Source organism: Neomonachus schauinslandi, chromosome 10 (genome assembly GCF_002201575.2).
Source record: "Neomonachus schauinslandi chromosome 10, ASM220157v2, whole genome shotgun sequence".
NCBI classification, from domain to species: Eukaryota; Metazoa; Chordata; class Mammalia; order Carnivora; family Phocidae; genus Neomonachus; species Neomonachus schauinslandi.
This window is the reverse complement of record NC_058412.1, coordinates 39877203-39903297: the sequence shown is the minus strand read 5'-3', so window position 1 is coordinate 39903297 and position 26095 is coordinate 39877203. Positions and strand designations below refer to the sequence as shown.

Here is a 26095-nt window from a genome sequence, read left to right as displayed (position 1 = left end):
TGTGTTTGGGGCTGAATTCCTCAGAATGTGTCTGTATGCATAGGCAGGGCCTTTAAAGAGGTGATTAAGTTAAAATGAAACTGTTGGGGCACCTGGGTGGCTCAGTTGGTTAAGTGGCTGCCTTCCGCTCAGGTCATGATCCCAGGGTCCTGGGATCCAGCCCTGCATCGGGCTCCCTGCTCGACAGGGGGCCTGTTTCTCCCTCTGCAGCTCCCACTGCTTGTGCTCGCCTGCTCTCTCTCTCTGCCAAATAAATAAATTAAATTAAATAAATAAATAAAATCTTTTTAAAAAATAAAATAAAATGAAGCTGTTAAGGTGGGCCCGGATCCAATCTGACTGGTGTCCTTGTAAGAAGAGGAAATTTAAACAAAGAGAGACACTGGGATTGTGTGAGCACAGAGGGCCGCCATCTGCAAGCCAGAGAGACAGACCTCAGGGGAGACCAAACCTACCAACACCTTGATTTGGGACTTCTGGCCTCCAGAACTGTAAGAAAATAAATTTTTGTTGTTCAAGTGCCCAGTCTGTGGCATTTTGTGATGGCAGCCCAAGCTGACTGGTACCGAAGGGGAAGGAAGGGTCCACAGGGCCATCAAAATGAGAAATGAGCAAACCTGGGGGGAGAAACAGCTCAGGGAAAGACAAGGAAGGGGCTTAGCTCCTGCCCCCAAGATGGGTCTCACAGGCACGTCCTGCACCTCCAGCCCCTCTGACCTGACATTATGACTGATTTCTCCATCTGCCTCCCTGAAACCTCCCAAATGCCCACTGGAAGGGCACTGAGCATTAAGCCTAATCTCCCCTCCTGGGGACCCCAGGACCATGGAACAGTCTTCCCTTCTCCTTCTTCTCTGCCCCAAGACTGCTGAGGAAAAGGCCAGTATGGCTTCTGTTGCCCAAAGGGCCTGGCCGGCCAACCCATGTATGACAGAGCCCCAGCCACAACAGGATGCCAGCTGAACCGGGTGCCAAGTGGCCAGACTGGGAAGGGGGTAATAGCCATGCTGGGGGCCTCTGGAGCCCCTCAGGGAATAGCCCACCCTGGTGCCCAGGCAGCCCCATGGGGGTCTCGGCCCCCCAGCTGCTCCCCAACCAGGATAGAAGCACAGGAAGGTTACTTGTTGATGGCTCGTCCAGCGGGGGCGTGTTCTACCTCATAGCCTTCACGCCGCAAGACATCGAGCACTGTGTTGTTGCCAATGAAATGACCTGCAGGAAGGAAAATGATCAGAAATACGGCAGTTCCCATGATTACTCTACCCCCAAACACACACCCCATGTACCCCCAAACACACACCCCAAATCAAACAACCCTAGCAACCCCCCGTCCCTTCTGTACAGCCCAGGAGAGTTCCAAAGAGTTCCTGCAGTCAGGCCTCCCAACCGCCCTCCACGCAGGCAGGGAGTGATAAGCCCCACTGCAGAGCTGAGGACACAGAGGATCAGAAGGGTGCAGTGAGCTGCCCAGAGTCACACAGTAAGGAGACAGCCTAGACACCAAATCCCATGCACCTCTGAACGCGGTGTTAACAGTCCTGATCATTCTCCTCATTTATACAAGCCAACCACCTCTGAGACCTGAGCCCCCTTCTGTCCAACACATAATGATAAATGCACAATCAAAACCTCCATTTAGCAGAAGCCATCATGGCTGGAAACCTCCACCTGAATTTTATTTCACTTTTTCCCTTTTAATAAAAAACAACAAAGATCAAACAGATAAGCTTATAGTGACATCTTAAAATCAACTTTTAAAGGCCAAAAGTAGGTCTTGGGATTAACCTTCATTCCTTTCAGGTTTTTTGGGTTTTGTTTTTTTTTTTTTAAGTAGCCTCCACACCATGGAGCCCAACACAGGGCTCAGACTCACAACCCTGAGATCAAGCCCTGAGCTGAGATCAAGAATCAGATGCTTAACTGACTGAGGCACCCAGGAGCCCCTCCTTTCAGGTTTTGACGCTCAGAACTGACATGTCCCTCTCTGTGACAGTGTCTGGCACTTTAATGTCCTAAATGGTTCATTAAATTGTAGCAGCCTATCATGTTATTGCGCAGAACTTTAGAGGGATCGTTATCTCACTTTAAATTGGAAAACAGGTAACACAAGTTCAGGACATCACACGCTAAGCAGCAGCAGAGTCTATGCAATTTTGACACCTCAATATTCAATAACCAGAGACTGGGACAGCAAATTAAGTTACATCCACGCTGCAAGAGAGGCAACAAGCTGTCTGTAGGTCTCTCCCGTGTCCTGTTCCCACAGCTCTAGGAAGCAGGGTGAACCTGGATCAGCCTCTGGGAGCCTGGGGAGCCCGAGGGCAGTGACTATGGCAGAAGGTATTGGGCCCTATTATGTTCTTGGGTTCAACTGTAGAGGCTATATGACCCCAAGATTGATGACAGGCAACTGGCTTAGATGAAAGGGACATTGGCAAGGCCCAGATTAGCCCTGGTGCAGAAGTGCACACATTATGCCTGGGCGCCCGGGTGGCTCAGTCGGTTAAGCATCCAACTCTCGGTTTGGGTTCAGGTCATGATCTCAGGGGAGTCTGCTTGTCCCTGCCCCTCCCCCTCAGCCCCTCCCCCCGCCCCCTCTTGCGCATGCGCTCTCTCTCACATACATACATACATACATCCATACATACATACAAGACTATGCCTGGACTGGGGAGGGTGGGTGGCTACCAAGCTTGCGGAGTACTGCTGTGACCCTCACTCCCCCAGCCATTACCAAGCCCAAACAGCAGAGAGTGACCACACAAATAAAGTAGCTAACAGTCACGGAGCATCACAAGGTGCAGTGCTTTACACATCACTTGATCCCCCACCCCAACAATCCTATAAGGTGGGTGTATTATTATCCCCATTTTACAGGTAAGAAGAGGCACAGAGAGATCGAGCAGACTGCATCTCAAACCCCAGTGGTCTGGCTCCAGAGTCCACGCTCTCAACCAATTAGGAAGGCAAACAATATTTGTCAAGTGAACGAACGGCCCCCATTACCAATGCTTTCTCATCACAGAACCAAGCTATTCTGTTTGACTTAATTTTCCTCCTACTCCAAGAGCGAGCTCCATTTCTCATCTCTAAATCTTATCTCCAGACCCCCACAGAAAAAGTTGCTGTTTGCTTTTAAACGCTGGTTCTTTTAGTTTTGGGTTATCTTCGCTTTGCAATTAAAAGTTTGCTAACCACAGATTTTGTAAATCTTAAACCAGTAGGGCTAAGTGTCAGGAGCAATTTCTGGGGTTCCCTCCGGTTACCACAGCCTTCAGAAGGCACGAGGAGAAATGGATTCATGCGGTGGAGAAAGCAGCCCCGGGAAGAGAACTCGGCACTAGCGGCTGCCCAGGGCACTCCCGAACCCCAGCGGCTGCAAGGCCTGGCCCCAGCGCTGCAGGAATACGACGAGCTGTGCCTGGAGAATGAGGCTAGCCCAGATGCTGCAGTCTCGCCTGGGCCATCTGTCCAGCACAGTCCCCATCTGGAGGGCCTGCCCCACGATCTGCTCAGATCAACCTGCCAGCCAACCTGCTGCCCAGCCTCACACCACAGGGTAGGCCACTGTCATCTCAAAGTATCCGCCTTCCCCCCAGCACCCAGTGCCCCGCTCTCCACCACTGGATGTCAGGAGCGGAAAGCAGTCGAGTCTGGCTTCTACCTCTCTTGAGAGCGTCCTGTGGTGCTTGTCCTTTAGTCTGCTAATACGGGGTATTACGTTAATTGATTTTCAGATGTTGTGGAAAAGGTCCCCCAAAATACATCTGCATCCTAATCCCCGGAACTGTGAATGTTATCTTACGTGGCAAAAAAAAAAGATTTTGCAGATGTAATAAAGCTGAGGATCTTGAGATCAGGTGATAATTATACTGGACCTCTCACTCTGCCACTCTGGAAATGCTTCTCTCCAACCCCCCATTTTACTGGTGAAAAAAACTGAGGGAGGTGACTTGCCCAAATCAATGAAGCTAGTGAAAGACTTGAAAGGAGAAAGCCGAGGCCAGCAAATGGTCTGGCAAATGTCTGAAACTAGTTCCATTTAAAAGCATAAAAAAATACTTAGTACTAAATCTAACAAGTGACTTGCAAGATGTACAAGAAAAACTAAGGAATTAAAGGAATTAAAGAAGACCTAAGTAAATGGAAAGATTCATGGTCATGAATTGGAAGACTTGATAAATATTGCACACTACCCAGCCTCTGGCATTTCTGTCTTTAATTCTGGAGGGTGCAAAGCTGTGATAAAATCACTCAAGAAGAGGAGATAATTTATTTCAAAAGCCCCACAAAAGGAAATCATTGTCCCAGTCTGTTTCCTTGTACACTGTTAGCAGTTGGTAACAGCTGATCTATCAGCCCCAGGCCTTCCACCTGGGAGGCTCATAGTCAGAGAGGAGAGACAAGACATGACGAATTTTAGGGGAATTAGTTTAAAAAGTGAAAGGGGCCAGAAAGAAGCTGGGAGTAAGTGCTGAGTTCAGAAGAGAGAAAAATGCCTTCCCAGCTTCCAGGGGAGTGTGTCATGAGCACCATGTGGGAAGAGAGCTCTCTTGATGTCACAGGTACCAGCTTGCCCAGCCAAGTTCCAACCATGCTGGATACTCGGGCATCAGCCGGAGCCACTTGGCGAGTGAACGAAGTCCAAGGTGTCTGCCACTCAGCTCACCTCCTACCAGGCGCCCACCCCAGCGTGCCCTTCGTGGAAGGAGCATCAGAGCGCGGCGTCCCAGCAGAGGTAACCTACGACTCACCAGCTCCAAAGGCAAAGAAAAAACCTTTGTCAGGGAACTCTTCCAAAAGGGCCTTCACCCGCTTCCCCATTCTCTCATTCCGCTTGTAGATAAGCTCCCGGCGGAAGTAGCTGTCGATCTCCTGGGCAGTCACACGCTCCTGAGGTGGCAGCGTGGCATTAACGAAATTGGGAACCTCCGCCAAAAGAAAAAGAAAGAGAAAAATTAGGGGCAACAGAGTTATGAACGAAGTTGCTTAATTTGAGCACAAAATCACCCAGCCTAGACGGTCAAGCTGCTGTCGGGGGAAGGGGGAAGACAGACATGGGCTGGGGAGAGAACTCGTGTGTCTCCTTGGGGGTCTCCTCCCTGCTACTTCTTCAGACTGGGATATCATTCTCTGTAACCCAAGTGCAAACATATTAAATGAAGTGCACTGAAAGAACTCTTGGGCTATTTTAGACAGTGCTTCTGTTCTATTTAAATGAGAGTGCTTGGCGCCATGTGTTTATATAAGGAGACCATATCTTTGCCTCAACACATCCATGGTTTGTACTTGTTGGATTCACACATGCTTCCTTTAGGAAAATAATTTTACATAAATACATAGTTTAGAATCAATAATTTTGACTCTACTAGCAAATATATGGAATGCCTATAACCATTCAACTGTTAGTTCTAAATTCCATACATGGTCATTGTAATTACTTCTCCAATTCCCAAGTCTCCCTCTTGCTTTCTCCAATGTTCTTTACCCTCCTGGCAAATATTTCACCTGGCTCTGGCACTCATGCTAGCCAGCTGCAGTATTAGGGCTAACAACAGGGTGCTAGGACACCAAAACTGTGACGATCTTGCCGCAGAGGCCGCAGGTGAGGTGACACACGAGTTCTCTCCCCAGCCCATCTCGGTCCCCTCCTCCCGGGCGCATGCTCTCTCCTCTACCCAGGGATTTAACAAGGTTAACCATTCACAAGGTTTACTCAGTTATAAAACAGGGTGTCTACACTGGCTGCTTCTCCCTCTTGCAGTAGCCACTCAAAGGCCTCCTGAACATCCTCACTCTGTAGCGTAGCCATAATTTCCATTTCACCGACAACAGATCCCCTTTCGCTATTTCCTTGAAATGATACTTTTTTTCATTTTCAAATCCAAAGCCTTCATCTACTCCTTTATCGTCTTTTAAAAAATCATGTCCTCTATGTGGGATCCTTCTGTCCATTTCCCCCAGTCCCTTCTCTTCAGCACAGCACTTCCTTTGTACCAGCCGCCCCCTGCCCCGCGCAGGCAGCCCAGAGTGTGCAGGGCAGCCTCCCACTGCCATCCTGCTCTCCCTTCTAGATCCCGAACGTGCCCTGCGACCTGCACCCCTCAGCCTGACCAGCCTGGCCCGTGTGGCACGGCGGCAGGCACATCCTCAATACCCCACACCACCGGTGGGGGTGCTGTGAGCAGGACAGGTATGAGGAGCCGCGTGGAAGGAATGCATAAGGCCCCTATTCCTGACCGCCCAGCCAGGTGGCCCATTTGCCCATATAACTTCCAAATCCCCCGTCCACATTAGCTTTTCCTTCCATTTCACATTTTGATGTCCCAATTGACCTTGACTTGTCTCCCCACTCCCCCAACAACCACCAAGAGTGCCCGTAAGAACTGTCATCACCATAAATTCTACTATTCCTTCTTTTTTTTAATTATTTTTTAGTTTTTTATTGTTATGTTAATCACCATACATTACATTAGTTTTAGATGTAGTGTTCCATGATTCATTGTTTGTGCATAACACCCAGTGCTCCATGCAGAACGTGCCCTCCTCAATACCCACCACCAGGCTAACCCATCCTCCCACCCCCCTCCCCTCTACTATTCCTTCTTTAGTGCATTCCTTGTTTTCCCCTTCCCCTGGCTTGCTTTGCCCGGGTTTTACTTCCACCAGCCCTAGACTCTCCGGAAAGCTCATTATATCTTCTGACGCTTGCGGGGCTGATGCTGGATCCAGCCTCGATTGTCCCTCTCCCCAGGCTGCCATTCCTTGTTCACCGCTTATATTCACTCACATTTCCTTAAGACAGGGTCCCCAGATCTAACAGACCCCCAGCATCACTCACACCCTCCTCCCGCAGGAGGACACCGGTCCTGGGGCTGGAGACAACACATTCCCCATTTCAGCGGCTCAGCCGGCACTTGCCATCGCCACATGGTCTTGGTGGGGGGAGGGGAGGAAGCCACGGTTTGTCCCCTGGGAAGCTTGTTGATAAAGGAGTAACAAATATCCTTGTAGGGAGGCTGCATTCCTCTGAGCTTCTTTCCCCTTGACAGCGCATAGGTAAAACCTATCTCGTGTGTCACTCACTGTCCCATGTGTCCCGTGTGTCACCTGTCCCATGTGTCACTCACAGCACCAGCTCAGCCATGGACACATCCCAACCCATCGTGCTCGCGTGTTCCTAGAAGCCACCGCTAAGCTGCAGTCGAGGTTCTGGTTCATCATTTCCCAGAAGTGCTGCCTAAGTCAGCCAGGGGCTTCCGCACTAGGATCCCTTCCCTGCTCCGGAGGCCGCCCCGGACCATGAGGCCTGCCGCTGGATCCCTTGAAGCTTCATCCTTTGCCTGGGATCTGAGAATTAACACTCATCAACGCAACCTCCTCAGTTCCCACGTATCATAAAGAATACCTCTGTTAGCTGCGGCGTCTCCTTCAACATCTAAACCTGTCCGATTTTATTTTTGGAGCCCTTGATGACCTCGATCCTTTGTACACAGAAGGTCCAGGCGTCAGCAGGTCAAGTCTTTATTCTTGTGTTTAAATGCATGCTGACCTGGATAGAGGACAAGGGCCCTCACCTGGGAGCTGTCATGGCTGAAGATGATGGAGCCGAGGTCCCCACAGTTATAGTGTTTGATGAGATCCTCCGTCGTGTAGGGGATCTGAAGGCTGCCTGCTCGAAGGCTCTCCTGCTGCAGGAGGGTCTGGTTCAAAGCAAAGATGACCTATGGGGAGAAAACACAGGGCCCTTTTAAGTTCACTGATACCGCAATCATTAGCTGCCATCTTATTTCTTTTGTCCAAGGTTGGCAATGGCCTCACCTCTGCGTCTGTTGTGTAAAGACATGGACACTGCTGCTAAAAAAGGGAACACAAATCCCCGGGCGGTGTCCAAAGAAAAGGAGGACAGTCCTGCCCAAGTTGGCCCCTTGTGGGTCACACTGGAGGAAGTGCCTTAAAACGGACACAGACCACCTGCAGCTATCCCATGAGAGTCACCAGGAGGTGAAGAGACCAGAGAACGGCTTGAGATGAATGTCTGAAGAAGCTGGGGAGGAAAGGCAGGAGGCAGCTGGGGACACACAGACAGGGACATACCGACGACAGCTTCCCTTACGCGAAGGACTGGACAGGAAAATATACACAACATCCACGAGTCCGTTCTAACCGTCAGTGTGGCGTGTGCCACCTAATGGATTCACTGGGTCGGTGGGACGTTAATAGAAGTTATGGAAAAGTGAGAAACGAGGGCCAAACAAAATCAAACAGGTTTATCTGGACGAGTTTCTCAGAGTCTCTGATACACTCATGTGAGCTGTGGTTCTTCCCAAAGGGAGACTGTTTCCCAAGTTTATTTGAGGCACACCTCACACGAGAAGGGTTCACTGGCACATCCTTTGGGAAAATCCAGCCTCGAGGAATTTTACAAAACAGTGGTTCTCCATGGCACTGGAGAGCTGGGACAGAGGGGGAGGTGGGATTCTGGCACGGCTGGGGGGTGGGGGAGACTGGGGCTCCTGACAACATTGAAGATGCCATGGCACTTTCTCTCCCGCTCTCCCCAGGTGTGGATGCAGACATATCACCTTCGGCAGCTGCCCTTCCACATGCTGCCCCAGTAATCGGTGTACAGATACTGCCTGGCTAGAATATTCCCTCCCCATTTGCTGAAAAGCACACAGGCGGGGTCCATGTGAGCACTCTGTGAGGTTTTCAGCAGGAAGTTTTCAATTCTCTGGAGACAACATATTACAGGTCTCAAGTCAGCAGATGACCCTACGCAGCCCCAACGCCCTTACTGCCTCCTGTCACACATCCTCTTCATTCTGAGGGCAAAGAGGCAGGGGGACTTGGTGACTTGCTTCCCACAGGCCACAGCAGCACACATGGCCCTGTCTCCCACGGTTACTCCAATATTGGCTGTCCCTGTCCTGAGGATTTAAGCAAAGGCGGTGGGGGCAGGTCCCCCTCCTCTCCTCTCCAAATGTCCCCCTCTGCTCTGTTGGGCCTGGACCTTCTGGGCCATGCCCTGTCCCCACCCCTCTACTGATGACATGAGCTGACAGATAGATACACCCAGGTGCACATCCACAAATTATGGTCTAAGTGAGGAAACTCAGTCTTCCACAAAGATGAGCCTCTGGATTCTAAAGCCACACAATTGGGACCTCTCCACAACCACTGGGAATGGCTCAATGACTTCTTCGAATTAGCTGGAGGAACAAAGCTTTGGAGAGGAGGGGGAGGGGCAGAATGAAGCCCCTCTTGGGTCTGCCAGGCCCCAGGCCAAGGTCTCACACATTGTCTCTCAATGTCTCCTCCAAAGCAAGTTCTCAGGCTCTGCTTAGCTCACAAATACATGCTGATGGATTCTGCTCTTCTCCTAAAGCCATTCAGGACAAACCCAGGTTATCTGTTGCTGGCCGACCTTCCTCCAAGAGTTTCCATTGACTTTGAAATGCTTTTCTGAAGGTGTTCTTGTATTTAGGTATTTAGAGAAGATTGAGCCACCCATCCTGCAGAACGGGCGGATCTGCAAAATGAAGAAGACTGTGTGGCCCGCCTGGCAGGTTAAATCAGGCCTTTGTTTATTCAGTCCCTTTACAATGTGGTCAAATGTCATTTACCCTAAAGACATTTCACCTGTCCAACAGGTTTCCAAAGCCTCTGCTGGGATGTTTATCTTTGCTCCTTACGTTTACTTTTGATGATCAAGCTCCATGCAACCAGGGGCAGGGCCCTGAGGCACTGCTGGAGGGGCCTTCTTTGGGGCCAAAGCAGGGGGGGCCTTCTGTGTCTGCCTCTGCAGCTGTAGGAGGTACCTACCCCCTCGTCCTCTGCACACAGTCTCGAGGCCCCAGAGCAGGAGTGAGGGAGCGCAAGACAGAGCCACAAAAACAAGACACAGTCCCAGACTCAGCCGGCCAAAACCATGGAGGTCCAGGCCCCGCTTCCTCAGAGACCTACTGTGGCACCTTGAAAGGCCCCACAGTCTGACAGGAGTCATGATTGTTGGTCACTTAGGCAAGTCACTCTCCTTGCTGTGCTTGGCAAAGTCGGAGCCAGTCTGAGAAATCTGGGGTGTCAGGACGTGACTCACAGATTAGCAAACTCCTCGGAAACAGCTGTGTTCAGTCACGTTGAGCACAGGGGTCTCTCCCAGGAGGCTGATCCTGATGGAGCGTTGTCACTGACCTAGCCTCCCAGCATTGCAGGATCTCACCTGGCGCTGTTCCTGTGCAGCCTGTCCAACTGAGAGCCGAGGCAGGAGACCAGGAAGGGAAGGCAGGGCAAAGGAGCAAGCACAGGGTCCTGGCGGGGTGGCCCCCTCACCTCATCCCTAACCAACTCCCTGCCACCCACCCCTCCTCCTCTCTATTCCATCAGTCCCTTTCTTTGGAGACTCTGCTAACATTTTCTCATGTGTTGTCTTAATTTCCTGGGGCTGCCCATAACAAAGGACCACAACCGGGGCGCCTGGGTGGCTCAGTTGGTTAAGCGACTGCCTTCAGCTCAGGTCGTGATCCTGGAGTCCCGGGATCGAGTCCCGCATCGGGTTCCCTGCTCAGCGGGGGGTCTGCTTCTCCCTCTGCCCTCTTCCCTCTCTTGCTATCTGTCTCTCATTCTCTCTCTCTCAAATAAATAAATAAAATCTTTAAAAAAAACAAAAAAACAAAGGACCACAACCTGGGAGGCTTAAGCAATAGAAATGTATTGTTTCACAGTTCTGGAGGCCAGAAGTCCAAAATCAAGGTGCTGGCAGGGCCATGATCCCTCTGAAGGAATTAGGGAGGGATCTGTTCCAGGTCCTCTCCTAGCTTCTGGTCGTTCCTCGGCTTGTGGCTGCATAACCCCAGTCTCCACATGGCACACTTCCCATGTTTGTCTGTGTCCAAATTTCCCCTTTGTACAAGGACACAGTCATATTGGATTAGTGCCCACCCTAATGACCTCATCTTAAATCATCTGTAAAGACCCGATTTCCAAATAAGGTCACATTCTCAGGTCCTGAGGGTTAGGACTTCAATGTAAGGATTTGGAGACACAAGTCAAAACATGTCAGTCTCAGCTTACTCTTCTCTTAATAGTTCATATGAATATGGTAAAAGTTTCAAACAGTACGAAGAAAAAGAGCTCCCTCCTATTCCTGTACCCCAATCCCCCTCCCTAAAAACAATCACTGAGGCCAGTGTCTTGTGTATTTTTCCAGGGACAGTCTCTGTGTGTAAACGCCGACAGATAGACGAATGACACATGATAGACAGAGAGAGAAATGTAGAGCTATCTCCTCTGCTTTTCTGTTTGTGCTCCTTTGGCCCTGAAGCACTCAAATAGACGCCTTTCCAAGGACGAGTACTGAAGCCATCCACTGTAACGGAATACAAAACAATCATGGGATAGAAAGCCAGGGTTTGGCAAACAGGGCTATCTTCCATGGTTTCTGAAGGACATGCAGCCTGAGACTTACCCTTATCCTTAAGATAACATTAGTGACTACAGCAAATCACAAAAAAGGAAAAAGGAAATTTCTGACTGCAAGAAGGGACAAAAATGAAGGTTTCCTACAGCCTCTCCAGGGAAAAAGCAGGCTGGATGCAGAAGCCCAGGGTCACCCCAGAGGTGTCCCCACTGCCCCCAACCCAAAGCTGTCCTAGTGTGGCAGGATCGTTGAGCGCAAGGGCCGAGAAGGAATTCTCGAGATGCTGTACGGTGCAACTTAGTAGGTATATTTAAGTAGCGCGGGGACGGAACCCACAGGCACAGGGAGCTGTACTTTCGCTGTAGGAAGCTGGTAGTTATATACTTAGTGCTCACGGGGGAAGGTGACGTCCGGGGAGTATGAGATCATCAATGTCTTCTTCGAATTTACGCTCATAAAACTACTTTCGCGGGATTTCTATGGTGCTTATAATTCAGTTCAGTATTAACTATCGGTGAGATTTACAGGCACTCACGAGACCCTTTATGAATGTAGCCACCAGCCCGTACTTGATCCTTATTGAAACTATGCAGGCTATAGGTCAGCCTTCTGGGCCAGAGGTGAACCCGTTTCTGCTTCCCTCATCACCAGGACCTCTGCTCTAGGCTCAGGCTGACACAGGCAGGACCCAAGGAGAAATGCAGGCAGAATTCCACAGATGAAGATTTCAGACAATCCTACAAGGACTCAGGTTCATTTCTCCAAAATCTCAGATGAGCCTTCTCCTCCAGATACCCATACGGCGTGATTTTCCCAGGAAATCTTCTAAGCCAGTGTCTTCCAAACCACAGATGGCAACTCATTATCTACCACTTCATTGTTGACATAAATCTCAGCATGCTCTCCCCACTGCTCTGGAGCTTGCTTATTTCTTTTAATCCTGAGTATCCAGGGGCGCCTGGGTGGCTCAGTCGTTAAGCGTCTGCCTTCGGCTCAGGTCATGATCCCAGGGTCCTGGGATTGAGTCCCTCATTGAGCCCCGCATTGAGCCCCGCACTGAGCCCCGCATTGAGCCCCGCACTGAGCCCCGCATTGAGCCCCGCATTGAGCCCTGCATTGAGCCTCGCATCGGGCTCCTTGCTCAGCGGGAAGCCTGCTTCTCCATCTGCCGCTCCCCCTGCTTGTGTTCCCTCTCTTGCTGTGTCTCTCTCTCTCTCTGTCAAATAAATAAATAAAATCTTAAAAAAAAAAAATCTAGAGTATCCGTCCATACAGCGGAGCCACCCAGAAACCACCAAGAGCCCGTGCAACCGCCCCCTACGGGCACCTTTTGTAACTACAGCTACGCTAGCCCGAACCACCAACCTACATTCACCCGCCGGTGATTCTATGTGCCAGCCGGGCTGGGAGTCACCGACGGAAGTAAGTCAGGGCTAGAGCTTCAAGAACCTGAAGAAATGAATAGCAAACACATCCAACTCTTTAAAATGTGAACCGTCTCCAGAGAGCCGCTGGTGGGTGCTGCCCTGCAGTCAATTCCTGGCTCAGTTCTCCGAGCCTGAATGCCAGTTCTCCGCACCACAGTTTCTGGAGTCTGACTTATATCCTCACCAGGAAGGATGTGGGCTTTGGGACCAGCATGCTTCTGAAACATAATTGCTTCTACAGTTTTTTCATGCAAACAAAACTCTCTGTGGCCAAACCTAGAAACCACCGCCTAAAACATCATTTCAGAAGAAATCCACGTTCTAAATTCTCAAGTCCAGCTTTTGGAGTGCACGGGGGATGTTCCAAGAATTATGCCTCCTGTATGGTCACTGTCTTGCCAAGCTACTTGGGCTGATGCAGAACAATAAATTCTCTTAAAAATTCCTGAGTGGCAGATACCTTACATAGATCCCTGTCACTCACTGTCAGTCTTTTTGCCTGAGGGCCCTAGGGAAAAGAGGACGAGAGGCAGAGGAGGTAAAGCACCGGGAGGGGTCAGCACAGTCATTAGCCTGATATACTCCCATCATAATTATAATAATAATTACAGCAGCAGCCGCTCCCCACCCCCCACGTCAGCAGCCAGTCCTCTGGAAAACGGAGCTGCATTTGGGGAAGAAGATTTGGCCCCCCGCCTGAGGGCTGCCCCCTGGGAGTGGGACAGAACAAAAGGGTGTGTGACGGCAACAGGTCACAGAGGGCAGTACAGGATTAACAAACACCCAGTGGAGTCTAGGCGGACGTGGAAACCCCCGAGAGAGACGGGCCATCACGGTCACTACCTGGCCCCCGAGCTACACTTCGCCCTGCCACCGAAAACCGGCGGTGCCAAGAGCAGCGCATCTGTTTTACAGCATCACCCGGCCCACAGCAGCCACACCGTGGGCACGCTCGGCACCTGGCGGGGGGCGCTGCAGCAGCCAGAGTACAAGGAGAGCGGGTATTCAAGGACATGTCGTTGTTTGAGAGCAACGTTATCCTGATCAGCAGGAGAGAAGTGACCGATGTGCGCACCCACATCCCAGATGGCGACCATGGGCGTGGCCCCCATCAGCCCACCCTCCACGACCTAGCGCCACACTGCTGGCCTGACCAGCCACAGACCGAGAAAAGCATGCTACACGTGCCACCAGGTGCCAGCAGGGGCCACCAGGGGAAGGAACTAAAGGCCCCCAAGATCTTAGAGCTAAGCAGGCTACTTCCCTTGAAACCTGTCAAGATTTCTGTCCTTGACCCCCTGAAACCGCAGCTACCCCTGAAGCTTGCAGCCAGCCATTCCTGCTATCTTCAGGGTACACAGGAGGACTTCTTACCTGTTGGGAAGAACTCATTTATCTCCTGAGGCCACCCGTGGAGGGTCCTGGCAGAACTCGGGCCAACCCAACTGGGGATACAATGGACATGCCTGGGTCTATGACGGAGGACAAGCAGAGCCCCGTGGCAGGTCTCTGCAAACACACAAGGAGACGGGCTCAGAGCGCTTTGGGACGGGCCCTCGAAACCTTTGTTGTTCTCTCTGAGGCTCCCTTGGAAGATGCATTACGCTTGGAAGGGCTCAGGGCCAAATAAGCCACCACTGGGGGACTTGCCACCTTGGAGAGGTTCCCAGTGCTTCTCAGGGTATACCAAGCTCTTCTTTTTGAATGCCTGCTCTCTCAAGTCAGGCGCCCTGCTCTACTGTGGGACATTTTCAACTATTAGAAAGTCCTTTCTTCTTTTTGAGCTCCCTGTCTCTCTGTGATTGCCATGTAGTCATTTTTGTATATATCGATACAATGTGTGTTTCCATACATGCACAATCTGTTAGCAGCCATCCACACAGAAAATGCATGTGTCCTACTTCTAGGAACCTCTCCTGCAGGAATACTAGCACACGTGTGCAACATAGAAGTGTACAACGATGTTCCCTGGGGAACTGTAATATTGCTCTCCTTGGCACTGGGACTTTTCAATCAAAATTGTAATGTCCATGTAGAGGGGATTCCTGCATTAAAGGGGAGACTGCACGTAATGACCTCAAACACTCTTCCACTTGGAAGCATTTGATTTGCTCCATTTCAGAAAGGGAGGGGAGCAGACCCTTCTGGTCTCACATTCTGTCTTCTCTGTCTTCATTGTTTCTCCTCCCCTTGGCACAGGCCACAGAGCTCCACGGAGAAGGGAATCAGGTCAGGCGCCCATCAGGAGCCTCCATATGGTCCCTGTGCTGTCTGAGCCACCTCCCCTGCTCATGCTAGGGTGAGGGATCCAATGTACCCCCAAAAACCTCTGTTCATGGAAGGGCCAGTGTATCCACCCTGAGCACTTACTCCTCTGTAGTCACGGGGCCTCCAGGCCCTGCCAAAGGGGCAACGACAGGGGCGGTGGCAGCTCAGGCAGCCACAGGACCACAGCAAGAGCTGAGTATGGCAGCAACCAAATCCATAAGCCCGGGACAGACGATGGAGCGATGACAGGAACAGCCAGCAGGGGTCCCGGAAGAAGCACGGCCAGCATGACCAAGCATGATCGTGGCCTCAGAGAGTCCGAGCAGGGTGGAGGATGGTAGTGCAAGCTCGTCCTAAGAGGCTGCTTCCAGCACGTCACCAGGAGCCAGTCCCTCCCCAGAGGGCAGCAGGAGTGTGGCAACTGCAAAGACAACCAGTAAGCCCAACGTAGAAACAGCTAAACGTCCAGTGATCATCTCATTTGGGCAGAGTGAAGGCTCCATGAGGGAACGGGATGGAAGCCAGAGTCGCCCGGGCCAGCGCTGAAGCCCAGAAAGACAGAAGGAAAACAGAGGCTAGAGCTCATGGTAGAAGGAGCTCCCATCACCACACGACAAGTGTAAATCCCCACAGGTCAGGCAAGACAAGTCAATCCAAAGGTCATCTCCATAACCAGCCATAGAGGCAGCAGAGGGGGTGAAAAAGAGGATGTTATGGGTTGACTTTTCTCCCCCCAAGAGATATGTTCGTCCTAATCCCCATTACCTGTGAATGTGACCTTTTGGAAATAGGGTCTTTGCAGATGTAATCAGGTTAGGATGAGGTCATTAGGGTGGCCCTAATCCAGCGGGAATGGTATCCTGACAAGAAGGGGAAATGTGGACAGACAGACACCCACAGAGGGAAGATACTGTAGAGGCGCATGGTGAAAAAACAGGCGTGTGATGTTGGAGGGATGCATCCATAAGCCAAGAAAGGCCAAAACTGCCAGCAACTACTAGAAGCTGGATGAGGCAAGGCAGGATTCTCCTCTAGGCCCTTCAGAGGGAGCATGGCCCTGCTGACCTGACATCTTCACTTGGGACTTCCAGCCTCCAGAAGTAGGAGAGAATACATTTCTGTTGTTTTAAGCCATCAGTCTGTGGGACTTTGTTAGGGTAGCCCTAGGAAACAAATATAGGGGCAACAGACCCCGCTCCTGCCCTCACCACAGCCCTACCAGGAAGGATCTAGGGCATCTCACAAACAGGAGGAGCCAATCTATGGCTAGGTCAGGTTCTGCAGGTGAGAGACCCAGGTGGGTAGGCTCTCAAAGAATTTGAAGAAGCCAGTCCTACTACAAAAACGGTGGTCTCATCTCTTGGTAGAAGGAAATAGCGTGTCTAAGGCTGTGTTGGGGATCGGCGAGGGGGTCATTGTGGAGCCAGCAGAAGGTGGCAAGTGGCTGGAGATCACAGGTATCTAATTCCTGAGACCAAGAAGACAGTAACCTTTGAGGCCAATTAAAGAGGAGTCAGAAAAGGAAGACCGAGGCTCATAGAAGTGTCCCAAGAGAGTCATCCCAGCTTCCCTTCCTATAGTTTAATTAAATAGAAAGGAAAACCATAGCTAGTGGGAGTGAAACTCTCACATGTGGGTTCTAGGAGACTACCGTGAGAATGTTTATAGCAAAATAATTTGGAACAGCCAAACCCTGAAAACAGCCCAAATGTCCATCAAGAAGAGAACTACGAAATTGTGGTAGAGGCCACACAACAGTGAAGATGAATAGTAGCCACACACATTAGCATGGATGAATATCACACAATTTGGGTTAACGAGCAAGACACAGAAGAAAATATATAGTATAGTTCCATTTATAGAATAATTCAAAAACAAGACCAAACACTATATTGTTTAAAATACATATTTGATAAAACGGTAAAGAAAAATGGTGACTCCAGGTAAGGAATGGGGAGTTTATATGGAGCAGTTATCCTGTAACTAGGGACAGTGGGAATCAGGATGAACAGAACCTAAGTTGGTTTAAATCATAAGGAAACAGACTCGGACACAGCAGAAAGCCAAAAGCAGAGGAGCGTAGTAAGGTCAGGGCTCCCCTGGCCTATGCACCTGCTTAATTTTTGGACCACCCTTATAACTAGAAAATTCAAGTCAAGCCAGGGCAAGCAAACACCTCTGTTCTAACCTCCCCTCTCTTCCATCTATTTGGGCCAACTTAGGACACATGCTCACACCTACACCAATGGGAGAAGCCAGAAGAATTCTGCATGCTGATTGGCTTAAAACCAGGATCCTGAGCCAATCACTGACAAGATCGGCTCCAGAACAAATCACTGACAAGATCGGCTCCTGAACCGATCACTCCAAGACAGACACTTGGAATAAGGGCATGTAAGGTGGCAAACTACTGGATTCAGAAATAAAACTCAACCCCTAATGCTGTCCCGGTTTCTCCTGCTAGCGTGACAAGAATGCCTAAGAATAAAACGAGGCAAGAGGAACCAAGGGTGTAAACATGTATCAACAGGGATGGGGTATAAGAGGGTACTGATTAGGTACAAATAAGCCCAACCACTTAGGGTTGTAGGAGCAAAGGTAACCGCGAGCTTCTATCAAAAGTCTGTTATGCACTGGGTCCTCTACAGAGGTTCTCTAGTTTATTCCTCACTACAATGATTTTGTTTCATCAACCCTATTTTACAGAGGAAGAAACGGACTCAGAAAGGTTCAGTATCTTGCCCCAAGTCAAAAAGATAAGAAATGAGGAGGGAGCCAGGATTCAATCCCAGATCCATGGCCTCCTAAGTTCATGCTCTTTCCAGTGAGAAGCTGGGTAGAAGAACAGCAGGATGGCAGCAAGACCAGCCTTGACCTCTCCAGGGTGTCTAAAGCCTACTTCTTCCAAGGCAAGGCCCGACTGCTTAGGACCCATGCACCTCTGAGCAAGGACATGCAGTATACCTACTTCTCCTGAATGCCCTATATCCTGGTTATAACGGTACCACTCAGGTAAAAAGATTCAGAGACAGCCTCAAAGTCACTCTTTGCGTCTATTAACAAATGCCCCTCACCCAGAGATCACTATGTGAGGTCAGTCCTCTTATTTCAGACCCTCTCTCCTGCTAGACAGAAGAAAGATGCCAAAATCACCATGCTCCCTCCTCTCCCAACTCCCTACCCAAACCACAGCCCCTGAAGGGACAGCCCTACATAGGACATGTCTGTCCACTCCCCCCCAAGCCATGCCCATGACAACTAGGTGGACGTCCTGTCAATGACACACAGCACCATCAGCCTTATGGCCAAGGAGTACATCGACCCCACAGAATAGACTCAAAAATCATCCACAAGCAGAAAATCTCTAGGCCAAATGCCAAGTGCTTTGTTTTGAGTATTGGTTAAGATTTCAAGAAGGGTAAGAAACAGGAAGAAAGGAAGAACTATTGGAAATTATTACAATTAGCATAGAGTTTCTGAGAGCACAGAGACTTGAAGGGACTTTCTTTTCCCCTCTGGAAACAGAGTGAGCCAGATGGATGTCTGCTTTCATATTGTGCTTGCTTATACTGTCTTTTAAAAAAAGTATCAGTCCACCCCAAAACATGTCTTATTAGCTGCATACTCTTCTCCATCCCTCCAATGACACATACTCACCCCATCTGCACTGTCTTCAGAAAAGTAACAAGCTTACTACCGGACAGTTTACTCCAGTGTTCAAATGCCACCCTTCCTTCCTGCTACCCGCCCCCACCCCATCCCGCTAACACCCCCCACCACCACCATGTCTCCCCTTCCGCTCTCCCCTTGCCTCCCTACAGCCCTTCTCTCTCCCTGTCTTTTTAGGCTGTGGAAAGAATCGATTAAGCTCCCTGTCCAACATTTGCAGCATGCTTCTTTCTCTTTCCTGAGACTTCTTCAGCTGTGGGGAGACCCAGGTCCCAGTTGGGGCATTGTTGCGGGAGCCCATGGGCTGAAGGAGCGGGCGAGGGGGTTCGAGTCCGGCAGATGCCTGTTTTGTCAAAGACAAAGGCCCCCCATCGAGCCTCTCCACTTTGCAGCACTTTCATCCCCCTCAGATCAGAGGGCTGCTCTGCATATGAAAGGCACCGCCCATTATGCGGCTCACATTAGCCCCGCACCACCCCACAAGCCTCCCAGCTCTGTGAACAAAGGGGCTCGCATCTGTTCAGGCACAGGCCTCACCTTCTGGGGCGGTGGGCTGTTGTGTCTTTTTTCTTAGTTCACTTTTGAGAGCCATTCAGCCCCTTGTAGTTGGAGAGCAGTAGGGGAAGGTCTTCCTTGTCCTCAGAACATTCCGCCCTGATATTGTTTCGAGCCCCCCTTGAGGATTTCTGGTCCTTGCCTCTCCCATCTCACCTGGGTATCCAGGCAGTGGGGATGTCCTCCTCAAGCTCATTTATTTTCTCCCTTCCAGCCACTCTGTAAAACCCCTCCTCCTCCTCTACCTGAAAGGAGTCTATTCCCATGGAATAGTCTAGACTGGCCCCTCAAAGCAAGACGGTGAGAAATTCTGCTTCTTTTCTTGTCACGTTAATACACACTGCCTGACATGGGAGGTAAAGCCTCCACACACTTCTTTGGACACTGAGCTCTGCTTTCCAGGGGGTTGGGAGGGAAAGCGCCCCTAAGAACTTGGACCTGGGCTCTTCACAGCAAAAAGACTCAAGCATGAGGATGACAGAAACTTTGGTAACATTCCAACCTGTCCTTTGGTAAGTTGTCCTTTTGTAAATGATGGTGGCTCCTGAAGAGCTCAAGAGCACATAGAGAGACCTGGCAGAATGCACCAGGCCGACCAGGCCTTCCCTCTCTTCTCTGCCTGCCACCCCCTGAACACCCTCCACGCCTCTCCTCTCCTTCTCTCCTCAGTCAGGCCTCCTGCCCACTCTCTCTCCCTTCCACCCAGTCCGCATCCTGCCCTGATGTCAGATGGGCCTCCTGTCACAAACTGAACTGTGCCACCCACCCACCCCCAAAGTCACAAGATGAAGCCCTGACCCCCAGTGTGACCGGATTTGGAGACAGGGCTTCTAAGGAGGTATTAGGGTTAAATGAGGTAATAAGGGTAGGGCCCTGATCTGATAGGACTGCAGTCCTTAGAAGAAGAGGAAGAGAGGGACACCTGGGTGGCTCAGTCAGTTGAGTGTCTGCCTTCGGCTCGGGTCATGATCCAGGGTCCTAGGATCGAGCCCTGCATCGGGCTCCATGCTCAGCGGGGAGCTTGCTTCTCCCCCTGCCGGCCGCTCCCCCTGCTTGTGCTCTCTCTCTCTCTCTCTCTGACAATAAATAAAATATTTTTTAAAAAATTAATATATAAATAAAAAGAAGAGGAAGAGGGCGCCTGGGTGGCTCGGTCGTTGGGCGTCTGCCTTCGGCTCGGGTCATGGTCCCGGGGTCCTGGGATCGAGTCCCGCATCGGGCTCCCTGCTCGGCGGGAAGCCTGCTTCTCCCTCTCCCACTCCCCGTGCTTGTGTTCCTGTTCTTGCTGTCTCTCTCTGTCATATAAATAAATAAAATCTTTAAAAAAAAAAAAAGAAGAGGAAGAGACACCAAAGCAACCCCCAGCCTCACCCCCCACACACACACACACAGAGAAAAGGGCACATGAGGACACAACAAAAAGGCGACCATCTGTAAGCTGAGAGAGCCTTCACCAGAAACCAAACCTGTGCCCTGATTTTGTACTTTGACCCTCTAGAACTGCCAGAAAACAAATTTCTGCTGCTTACACTCCCCTGTATGTGGTATTCTGGGATTGCAGCCCCAGCTAACTAATACACCTCCTTCCCCCAAATCCCACACAATGCTGAGGTAACAATAAGAACAAAACCAATCTCTTATCTCCAAGGCCTAGAGAAAGTAACCACCTCTGCTAAGTGCTTGCGGAGGATCTCAGCCGCTCCCCAGAAATCTCCATTCTTTTAACTTCTGTTGCCCTGAAAGTTAATTTTCCTTTATGTTTTTTAAAGTTCTGACAAGACATACAAGCTTCAAGAACAACAGACGATGAAGAATCATATGAAGAACCAAATTAAAAGCACAATAAAGCTAAGTGACCCACTTAGCCACACTCAGAACTGTTACCGGGGCTAATTAGGCATAAGTGGTAAGCAGTTCATCTAAATGGCTACATACTGTATTACTTCGAGAGTCCAACCCGCTCCGGATGTTCTCTTATTTTGTATTTTCTCCAATATCCATTATCAGCTCTCTGTCAGGTTTCCCTTGTACGACAAACAAACTCTAGTCCACAGAGAGCCCAGTTCCCAGTCTCACAGTGTCGCTCTCTTGCTGGCCCCAGGGCCTGGACTAACAGGGCGATAGCTCTTAGCTAAGAGGCTATGACCTAAGAGGCACACACCTGCGGCAGTGACCGGGGTGGCAGCCCTATCCAGCCCACACTCGGCTGCCAGATGCACTGACCTGCAACACTGCTCTGGGAGCTCCCACTTCTCCCTGAAAACCGCTCGGTGCACGGAGATTTCCCAGCCTCACACTCAAACCCTCTCCAGCATCGCCCTCCATCCCGCCCTACACAAATGCTCATGGAGTCCACCCAGCCTGCCCCCATTTGGCCAGCACAGCATGTTTGTCCCCGGGTTTGCCTGCACTGTTGGCCCTTTTGAAATATCTCCCTCGTTTTCCTCTGCCTGTCTCAATCCTAGCCTCCCCTTGAAAATCCAGCTCAATATTAAAGTAGCCTGGGGGGGCATCTGGGTGGCTCAGTCAGTTGAGCATCGGACTCTTGCGACAGGTTCCAAGCTCAGCCCTGAGTCTGTTTGAGACTGTCTCTCCCTCCCTCCAAGGTCCTTGTCAGCCCCTCCTTTTGGGCTGCAGTTCTGGCCCTCCCCTTTCCACCTCACACATTCTTCACCTCTCTCAACCCTCCCTTCCCCCTCTTTCCCTGCTCTACTGTGGGGTGTGACAGCTCAGAATATAGGTATTCTTGCCTCGAAGTTAGAAAAGAGAAACAGGACAGAGATGCCTGGGTGGCTCAGTCAGTGAAGCGTCTGCCTTCGGCTCAGGTCATGATCCCAGGGTCCTGGGATTGAGTCCTACGTCAGGCTCCTTGCTCAGTGGGGAGCCTGCTTCTCCCTCTGCCGCCACGCCCCCTACTTGTGCTCTCTCTCTGACAAATAAATACATAATATCTAAAAAAGAGAGAGAAACAGAGGACAAGGAGAAAGAGAAAGGAAATAAGCAGAAGAAGGGAGGATCAGTAAATGGATCCTGGTAGCACAAGAGTGGAGTTTTCTTCTTGCCTTTCTGGTCTATTCCTCGGGGATGAAGTGGAAAGGCCAGACAGAAGGGGCTGTGTTAGTTTGCTGGGGCTGCCATAACACAGCACCACAGACAGGGTGACTTAACCATCAGAACTGTATTTTCTCTCAGTTCTAGAGGCCGAAAGTCAGAGATTACAGTGTCGGTGGGGTTCATTTCTCCAGAGACCTCTCCTCATGGCTTGTAGACCGCTGTCTTCTGTCTCTTCACATGGTCCTCGCTCCTTTTGTGTCTGTGTCCTAATGTCCTCTTCTCAAAAGGACGCTGATCATATTGAGTTTGAGGCCACCCTGGTGATCTCATTTTAACTTAATTACCTCTTTCAAGACCCTATCTCCAAATACAGTCACATTCTGAGGTACTTGGGGTTAGGGCTTCAAAATATGAATTGGGGTGGGGGGGACACAATTCAGTCCATAATAGAAACCCAGGGTACAGCTGCAGAATTTGGGCAAGGTGACAAGAACAGGAGTCCAAAAGGAGGAGCTGAAAAGGACATTGCAAGTTCGAATCCAGGAAGGAAGGCGGGAGCAGCAGGGGAGTGGAGGGAGGGTGGGGCAGGGGCACAGGCAGGTGTCAGGCCCCTGAGCTTGGGTTCAGTCACGGATTGTCTCAAATGTCTACAAACATGTTCCCTCTGCCCAGTGCTGGAGGACTTTTGACCCTACAGCATCTCAGAATCACTTCTGGGCCTGGGCTGGGTCTACAACATCAGCGGTCTCATCAGATGGTGTCCAGCTTATGACCATGACCGCTGCAAATGCAAACATGGCTGCCCAGTCCCGGGCAAACTGGGGGCCCCACTGAAGCCCCAGACAGCACAGAGCATCCCAGAGCTGTCCCCTCCCTGAGAAGTCAGTCAGCAGTACCCCACGAGGATATTCTGTTCAGTGATAAGCAACCTCGCCTACTCAACGTACCTGCCAAGAGCAGAGGCTCGCCTGGAATGGAGTCAGGGACCCCAGGGATGGGGTAAGGCAACCCCTCAGGTCTCTCATGTTGTCATCCACATTTTATGATTCCACAGCCTTTGCTGAGGCTGGCACCAAAGCCCCACTCACTCCCTTTGAAGGCCTGAATGACCATGAAAGGAAAGGAAGGGCCTCATGGAAGGGTGCGGGGAGTAAAGGCAGCACAAAATGCGTCAGGAAGGATAGTGGAGAAGCAGAGAAGACGTGCCATGATGCCCAAGGTGTGACACCATACAACGCCACCAACGTCCCCCTCCAGAGTCCGGGGCAGCCTCACTCCATCGCTGGGCCACAGAGTACCTCATCCTGCTGAGACTTTGGCTCCTTGCAGGGCCCCAGGGAACAGCTGGTCCAGTCCCACCCAGCTCCTTCCCCTTTCCCTTCCCCCATCTCCTCCAAGCAAGGTAGACTATGCCTCACCCACCCCTGCTTGGGAGGTGGACTGTGGAGGAGGGACAGAGGGCTCATACTCTCCCATCCCCACCTAAAGAGATATGCTGGGAGTTATTCCTAGAGTCTACAGGCGTCCCGGAGCTGGTCCACCATGAAAGAACTGGCTGCTGGGGCATCAAGGAAGTGCTCTGCCCCCAGCCTAGTTCACCAGGGAGGAGGCAGGGACATGGAGCAGAAATGAGACCGCAGCATCCCTTGAAGTGCTTCTCTTATGACCCCAAAAGGAGCGGAGCAGGGTCAGATCAGCGGAGGTCAGAATGCCAGCAGCACGTGTGGTGTCCATGCAGGTGCACAAAAATACCGCCTTTTGTTTAACTTCACTTTGGACTTTAGAGAGGCAGCCCAGAGCCAGGGGATGACAGGATCGCCACCAGCTTTGTCTTTGAGTCCCTAAAATAAGAAACAGAGGACCTAGCCCATGCTGAGTGCTGAAGAAATATGTCCCAAATAAAGACCAGTTGTTTAAAAAAAAAAAAAAGGAAGAAGACTCAAATCCTGAGCAGGCCTGTTCCCAGGTGGAAACATAGAGCTCAAGTCTCTGGAAGCTCGTGAAAATCACAGCCGGCCATAAGGTACACAGTTGATTCAATTTTCCACTTCTGGTCCAAAAATAAGAAAGCAAAAGGGAAGGCCAAGGTGAAGAAATGCCGTGGAAGACCTCCCTGGGTGGGCTAATGGTCCAGCCTGGACTTCCCACGTCTGGAGACAGTGTCCTTCACAAGGGCTATGTTGATGCTCTGTGTGCAAGCAGGCCCAAGGCTGATTCAGGGGCGAGATGTCACAGGCTCCTAGAGCATTTACCCTGACTGCAGCACTTCACCCCGCTATGCATAAGAACATGACACTATCACAGAACAACGGTGCGAAGGAATGTAAAAAAGCGTAAGAGTGAAATAAAAGCGAAAAGGTTGCCCATACCGTGTATTTTAACCGGCTGGTCTTAACACAGTTAGAAAGGCTGTATTCACCTCCTTTAAGTAATTAGCACACACTCGTGTTGTGTCCCATTACAGCCAAGGCATCTACAAGCTCACCATGTCCCACCAGCCTCACTGGCACGTTCCGCAGCAGCCCGCCCATTGTCCTATAACCACTCGCGAGCCCCTCCTGTGCGCCAGGCACTGCGCTAGGAGCCGGGGTATGAGGACCAAGAGAGCATGGCGTAGCCTTCCCCAGAAGCCTGCACCTTTGAGGGGCGCCTGGGTGGCTCAGTCGGTTAAGTGTCTCCTTCAGTTCAGGTCATGATCCCAGGGTCCTGGGACTGAGCCCCGCATCATCTTCGTTGTCATCTTTGTCAGGCTCCATGCTCAGATGGGAGTCAGCTTCTCCCTCTCCCTCTGCTCCTCCCCGCTCCTTGTGCTCTCTCTCTCTCTCTCTCTCTCTCTCGAATAAATAAATAAATAATCTTTTAAAAAAAGAAGAAAAAAAAAAGGCTGCACCTCTGAGAAAGGCAGTCATCAGGGCTCCAGCAGAGGCTTCCACAGGAACGCTAAGAACAGTGGAGGGCCAACTTTGGCTTTGGGAATTCCTCATGGAGGAAATAATGTGTAAGCTTAATCAGCCCGCATGAGGAACAGCACGAGGAAGGGTTCCCGGCAGAAGGGACAACGTATGCTGAGGCACAGCTCACTTGCCTTGAAGAGGTCACTATTTAGAGTGTTTGAGCTCACAAACAAATCTGCCTATATTTTAGAAACCACTTCCCTTTTAGGGAGCATATATATATTTTTTAAGATTTTATTTATTTATTTGAGAGAGAGAGCGAGCGCACACACAAGCTGGGGAAGAGACAGAGGGAGGGGGAGAAGAAGATTCCCCCCCCGAGCAGGAATCTCAACGCTGGGTTCAATCCCAGGACCCTGAGATCATGACCTGAGCCGAAGGCAGACACTTAACCAACTGAGCCACCCAGGTGCCCCAAGAGCTCATATATTTTTTTTCTAGGCCTTTACTTTAAGCCAAACCTACCCAGGAAAAATAAAATGTCAAGATCTCCATCTTCAAGCACATTCCATTTCCATTATGGAAAATGTGACAAAGTCACCCATCAGTGTCATGATCAGTTTCAAAGATGAGACCATCTGCTTTTACTGGAATTTATGACTAGGGAGCAGGAACTCCCTCAGCAAGTCAGACTTGTGAATCTGGCAGGTGGCAGCACTGAGAAGCGGAAATGGATTAGAAAACTGGAGTCTATGGCCATACCACACCCTAAAGTCGCCAGGTCTCGGCTGATCTCGGAAGCTAAGCAA

The 26095-nt window shown here is 50.6% G+C and overlaps 1 protein-coding gene across 2 annotated transcripts in view; it reads right to left on the bottom strand.

Moving 5' to 3' along the window:
- TRABD2A (TraB domain containing 2A) overlaps nt 1–26095 on the bottom strand; it is a 49689-nt gene that overhangs the window by 5685 nt on the left and 17909 nt on the right. The window contains exons 3-5 of one of the 2 annotated variants that reach the window (XM_021697633.1): nt 7578–7724; nt 4755–4929; nt 1122–1212 (exon numbers count right to left, since the gene is read on the bottom strand). In XM_021697633.1, coding sequence (XP_021553308.1) covers nt 1122–1212; nt 4755–4929; nt 7578–7724 — 413 coding nt within the window. The remainder of the gene's footprint in view (nt 1–1121; nt 1213–4754; nt 4930–7577; nt 7725–26095) is intronic. The other variant, XM_021697634.1, reaches the window with a different exon arrangement.